This window comes from Astatotilapia calliptera, chromosome 20 (genome assembly GCF_900246225.1).
Source record: "Astatotilapia calliptera chromosome 20, fAstCal1.2, whole genome shotgun sequence".
NCBI lineage: Eukaryota > Metazoa > Chordata > Actinopteri > Cichliformes > Cichlidae > Astatotilapia > Astatotilapia calliptera.
Genome location: NC_039321.1, coordinates 14,511,822 through 14,518,254, shown reverse-complemented (window position 1 = coordinate 14,518,254; position 6,433 = coordinate 14,511,822). Strand labels below are relative to the sequence as shown.

Here is a 6,433-nt window from a genome sequence, read left to right as displayed (position 1 = left end):
AGGGGTGATGTGGTGAATAGAGGGAATCTTAGTGATAACATGGGCAAGCAGAGACCCGGACACGTTGAAGCTTATTGGTAGAAAACAGTCATTTCTACAGTCATTGGTTAGACCAAAAAGAAGGTAATTACAGTAACAAGGCTATGAACTACTAGTACGATTTTCCGTCGTATTGAGACTGCAACAAAACGCTGCTTAAATTTAGAGTATTGAGACTTGCCATTGTGAAATGCACATCTTAAATGGTTCGTTGTAAGGCTCTTATTTTGAATGAATTTTTCGGACACTCCACACCAGTTGGTGGCGGTAATGCACCATTTTGATGTTTGCTAACCTTGTGAAGAAGAAGAAGAATTTTCCGGAAGTGTCGTCTGAACTGACTGTGAAGGTATTCGGTTACACTCTTTGGACTGCTCTGTGTTGTTTTCTGTTTAAAATTTCGGATTCTTCAGAAAAAGGAAACAGATAAGCAATCTGTAATCTTGGTAATTTAATCAACGGATATACCAAAAGCATTTATTGCCGTTTTCCCTAAAAGGGAGGTAAGTACACGGTTGAAGAACTAGTGTGCTGCGTCATTATGAGTTAGAGCCTTAGTGTTTTAGCAAGGCTAGCCGCAGCTAAGAAGCATGTGAGCGGACGGTAAAAGAGGACGTTTTATACTTCAACTTTCAAATGAATTAGACTGTATGTCTTGGATATATTTTACTCTCTCTTTCAATGTATCAGAACATTACTGATTAAATCAAAGCTAACCGTATTTTACGAATATTAGCTTGGCGGTAAGGCGAACGTGGTTTTAGGACAACCAGGGCTCTGTCAGCAAGCTCACTATAGTTCTATAGTGAGCTTGCTGACAGAGCCCTTAATATTTGTGATGATGTTATTATTTGGTATCTCAATCTGCGAATGTTGCGATAATGCGGAAATGTATCTTTATATTGAACAAACGACTTTCTGTGGTGTGTTGTCGAGCACTTACTGTAAAAAGTACCTATTGTAGGTGAAGCTAATGCTGAGCCTTAGCTTAGCAAGAGGCTAGGTAAAGCTAGGCCTTAGCTTAGCAAGAGGCCATTATAAGTTCCTATTACGTTTAAGCAATAGATATCTCAGCGCGCCTGTAAGGAGAATGTGCCAGTACCTAACACGAAGTGGTTCATAAGTGATTTAATAGGAGTGAATTATTTTTCGAGCCCAAACGGGAAAATACTCTAAACGTCTTTCATATTAGTTTGGTAGAAAATAAACACTATGCCGACAATTTTATAAATGTTTGGATTATTCTGTACAGTTGTAAATTAGTTATTGTTCATTGGCCTGTGTTTACTGTATTACCTTTGTTTGGTAATCAAATCTACGCCAACATAATTGTATGTTTCTGTCTTTACATGTTCAGGTCTTTGTGGACAGGTTTCTTGCAGTCCAGCTGACAAACCACAATGATCACTAGAAGAAGTCGCACTGTCACCAACACAAAAGTGCAGTCTCCAGAGGTTGAGGCGGTAGATGTGGAAAGTATGAAAGATCTTCCGATTCCATGTGACGGATTCCGAGTTAAAGATGTGGATGTTGCTGGAGTAGAGCTTGATGACCTGTTTGAAGACTTAAAATGGACACTAGACAGAGATGCTTCATCCTCGCTCTTCAATATTGATTTGGCTGATCTCTGTGTGTACAACACCAAAGATGGAGACTCCGGGCTTGAAGCTTCAACTGCCTCATCTCCTGAGAGATATTCCTCTGACTCCCAGAACAGCAGGCAAAAACAGTCAAGTCACGTGACTAACAAAAATGCAATCGCTGCCAGATTAAATCGTCTCAAGAAGAAGGAATATGTCAATAGCTTGGAGCAGAAGATCGGCATGCTTTCAACGGAAAATAGCACGCTCAAAATAGAAAATTCTCAGCTGACCAAGAGAGTGGAAGAGTTGGAAGATGAAACCAGGTACTTGAGGGCTGTGCTGGCAAATGAGAGCATGTTAGCCCAGCTCTTGTCCAGGCTGAGCGGTGTGAATGGGATGAAATTATCTTCCTCACTTTTCCAGGGGCCCAACTCAAACGAGCACGACTACGCCCTGCCCAGGAAATGGGCCAGAGTGGAGGAAAAAGAAACATCTGGTGGCGTGTGTCTTCATGTGGACAAGAATCATGTCTCAGTGGAGTTCTGCACCAAGTGTGCAGAGAGTGCAAGCACGGTGCTCAAAATGTAGGGTCAAGTACTTCTCTTTGTTTTCAGATATTGAGACTGAGCTTGATGGGGCTCAGTGTGCTGAACTTGAGGCTGGATGAACGCTTTGAATTGATTAATTACCTAAGAACTGTGCATGTGTTTTTGTGTGATGATGGAGTTCATGTTGCTGCTAAACCTTGTTGACAGTTTCTTCTAGGTAATTGGTTGATCCACCATGCGGGATGAGTGGCTTTCAGAACGCCTTTGTCTGCTTGACTCCATGGTAAGGATCAGACAAGAACAGACATTTTCTGTTTTGTTTTATTTCACAGGGTATAGCATTCAGCCGCGACGCCAGTGTTTTTGTTTCTATAACTTTATTTTCCTGCTAGTTTTTGAGCACGTCTTTTCCATATGGATTGTTGCTATAGGAAATAACTTGATTAAAGTTAATTAGGTTTTACTCTTAATTGTCTTTTATCTTTAATCTTAAGATGTTAAGATAAAGGTGCGGGTCCACAAAGAGTGATCTTATATCGTCTCAAATTGGAAAAGCAATAATCTGTCGGAAGACAATTTTTTTGTATGTTCAGTTTTTGTAGAACTAATCTCTTTGTGAACCTGCACCCCTGTACAAAAGAATACTTTCATTTAGCGCCACCTATTTTTCTTTATGCTAAAGTGGATTCTGCTGGTGGAAGGGGAAGAGGCTGGACAAGCGGCTGCCATCGTGGCCTGGTATTTTTTTAAAGGTAGTATCGGTATCAAATGGTATTTGTGATCCTATTTCATCACTACTCCACAACATCTGTAGCTGCTGATCCTGTCAGCATAGCTCCCGCAGCATTTTTAAGGGCTGACAATAGCTTCTCGTTTATGCAAACACAAGTTTAACAGTCTAAGAATTATAACTTGTATATATTGTTGGAATGTATATTTAACATACTCAGAAAAATCTGCTGTACGTGGAAAAAAATGTGTAAATGTGTACATAACTCTGAACACATACTGTTTTAGGTAAATGGCCTTTGAGAAATGTTGGACAAATAAATCTTATTTACAGTACTTTTGACTTAAAAGCATCTGCTGGTTTTGTTTTGTTTTTGAGTCTTGTTTAGTACTGTTGATATTAATGTGTCTCTTTTTCTCTCTCTAAACAGCAAGCTCTCTGCCGATAAACTGAACATTTGGGTCAAGTCTGGTAAAGGTTGTCAAAACAAATGACCAAGACCTCATTTGATGGAAGCACAAAGCATGAGGGCCCACAGGGGTTTTCTTGCCCATGTTTTATCCCATTTACTTCAGATTACACAGCCACATCCTACACCTAAAATTAGTGGCGTTTTTATAGGTCTCGGTCAGTCCACTTAAACTGTACCAAGCCAGTCCCTGGTGATCTTTTCACTCCTACACGTCAGGGTATATTTACACTGCTGGGATTGCCAGCCATGTGACTGTCAAACACCATTTTCAGTAATTGTGTAGTTACTTTGGAACAGGAAACCTTACTTTGAGCTTAACTCATTAGTTCAATTCAAATGTTCGGCTTTCATAAGTTGCTCTATCCTTAAGTTTGCGTCACATGAAAAGCTGTCCATGTGAAAACTAGTGGAAAGCTTTTATTTTCAAGTGAAAATGGGTGTAATGAGTCAGATCTCTACACAGTAAAGTGTGGTCTGTAGACAGCAGATGGATTTAAGTGAATTGCTTTAATTTCAATCACTAATATTGTATACATTGTAATATAGTTTATTTGAAAACTACCTTTGATCCACTGAGATCTTTCATTTTTCTTCAGTGCGCGTATGCAGACTGGAATGATTGATCAGCCAGGCATTAAATTGTGATGCATGTGAAAGTGGAGTCTATTAGGTGAGCTTAGCATGGAAACCAAATAAGTACATAGCTTCTCTGACTGTCCAAAGTTTATATATTTTTCTTCTCGTGATGGTTAGCTACAGGCTGTTGGACTCTGATTTGAAAGTGTTGTATAACATTGCAGAAAACCAAAACCATCGACAGTGGGAAACTCATTCACTCACAAGTCAGACTGTAAGATCTGTAGCTTAATGATCATCTGTGTCAATCCTCATGGATATCAGTCTGCATGTGAGCTGTATACTTAAAAAAAAAAAATCCCCCCCACTTGTAGTACAAATGGCACTGTTTTGTTTTTTTTAATGTATGAATTCACATACCTCATGTATGCCTAAAGAAGTCACCCCCTGCTGGCAATGAGGAATAATGCATATTTAAGGTACTTGAAGCATTGCATGTGACATACGTGGACATTGTTGACTATTTGTTGTACAACTGTGTAAGAAATGAGCAGTTTCAGCTCCAGTCAGTTTAAATCAGGGGTGTCCAACATACGGCCCGGAGGTCAGACTTGATCCAGGAAAGATGCCAACCTACTAGATGTCTTTGGAAAATGTGGAGGGCATAGAATTTGGACTTTATTTACATAGCTTTGGCAGCTGCTTGTGCTGCTAATAAAAACACTGCCACAGACATTCATACTACGAAGTAATAGACAATTAAATGATAGAGAAGTTTCCTAATTACAGGGCAGTCTGGGTAATTAAAAAAAAAAACTACTGTCGTTTTATGTTTACTTCTTACAGTTTAAGACCAAAGGATCATGCTGAGCTGCATTTCTTTGTCATGTAGTAACACTGAGATGTGCTGTTGGGATATTGCAGGGATTAGATTTGCAGTTAAACAACTTCTTGTGTGTGTATAGTTTATTAATCAATGGGGGGGGGGGGGGGGGGAATTACTCTCTCTGCCTTTAACCCATTCACTCAGTGAAGCAGTGGGCAGCCACATCAGGTGCCCGGGGAGCAGTTTGTAGGAATGGTACCTTGCTCAGGATAGCCGTTCAGCAAATTTGAACCCCCGACCTTCCAATTATGGGGCAAACACGCTACCTACTGAGCTATCATGGACAGTATCCCGCATTCTTGATTTTTAGTTCACAAACACTTCTTGGCTTACAACTCCTGAAACTTTGGAGGCTTTTTATACAGCTCTTTATACAGTAAAGTTACAGTGGGATACAAATAATATCAGGGTGATCCTGCCACAATTTGTTCCCCCTGTCCAAATCGCGGAAAAACACTAGTTTATGTTTCTAAAACCATTTTGCACAGCTGCATTTTTTTGAAAAATGTATCAATAGTAATGTTGAATATTATCACACAGGAAAAAAAACAACTACACGTAAAATAATTCCATCATGGCGCCTGTCTTTCTAAATGGAGGGACACTAATTGCGTGTGTATATGTAAGCGTGTAAAAACTGCAGATAGGAAGATTATCCATCTGCCATTGTAGAAATTCATCTCATGTAAACATGGCGCACAGCGTGACGTGAAAAAAGGCACATACCTTTTGACGTTGCTTGACAAACTCCTCGTCCACAAGTAAATACAAAAACTGAGTTTTTGAAAATCTCCAAATCTGACAGTTCTCCTTTTTCGGCAATTTGAAACGGCGTTTACGTGTGAACGAAAGGTCCAAACGCATAGAAAAAGCTGCGTTTTCAAAAATACCCGTGTAGATGTGGATGTAACAAAAAACAGTTAGTAGTTTATTGCTACCTGTAATTTATTGCAGCTTTTATTTGTTTAATTGGTTTACTAAATGTTTGAGGTGTGAAATAAACTAGGGGATTTAGGTGGTGGGGGGCGCAAAGATTTTCTTGTAAAACAAAGGGGGGCCTAGCAAAAAAAAGTTTCAGAACCACTGTTCCAGTGAATGCCATATTTTAATTCATTTTTGTGTTTAATATATTTTGTGAAAGCACTGTTTTGACATCGACCTATTTGGTGCATGTTATACAGTGCGTGTTTCAAGTTTCACATAAACTGGTTCACTTTCAGCACTTTTAATGGAACCACCAGGCATAGAAGTGGTTTGCTTTGCACCAGGTCCAAGTACAGAGCTTTCCATCAGTTTCAACCCCAATTCTGAAGAAGCTGACAAAGTGTAATGACATGCATCTCTCATAAAACTACAGTTTAATCACAATGTATCTCAGGTAACATCAAATGTTTAAGCTGAGGAAATGTACTATTTTGAGAGAAAATTACTCATTTGAAATTTTGGCAGCAGCACGTGATCAGAAAGTTGAGGCCAGCCCATGTTTACTACAATGTTGCAGTAGTCCTTTAACCTCCTAGGACCTGCCGTCCACATATGTGGACATCACATTTTAGGTTATTTAGACCAAAATACTCAATTTTGCCCTACATGGGCCTG

At 39.5% G+C, this 6,433-nt stretch overlaps 1 protein-coding gene across 3 annotated transcripts; it reads left to right on the top strand.

Moving 5' to 3' along the window:
- Window positions 1-338: 338 nt before the first annotated feature.
- On the top strand, window positions 339-3,252 carry crebzf (CREB/ATF bZIP transcription factor). 3 transcript variants are annotated; one of them, XM_026154136.1, is made up of 4 exons: window positions 339-388; window positions 1,397-2,206; window positions 2,378-2,453; window positions 2,853-3,252. In XM_026154136.1, exons 2-3 carry the CDS (start codon window positions 1,440-1,442, stop codon window positions 2,385-2,387), a joined length of 777 nt encoding a protein of 258 aa, XP_026009921.1. In that variant the 5' UTR covers window positions 339-388; window positions 1,397-1,439; the 3' UTR covers window positions 2,388-2,453; window positions 2,853-3,252. The 3 variants fall into 3 exon arrangements, with proteins under 3 accessions (XP_026009921.1, XP_026009920.1, XP_026009922.1); XM_026154135.1 differs by having other exon boundaries at window positions 357-542; XM_026154137.1 differs by having other exon boundaries at window positions 358-542; window positions 1,397-2,453.
- The last annotated feature ends 3,181 nt before the right edge of the window (window positions 3,253-6,433 follow it).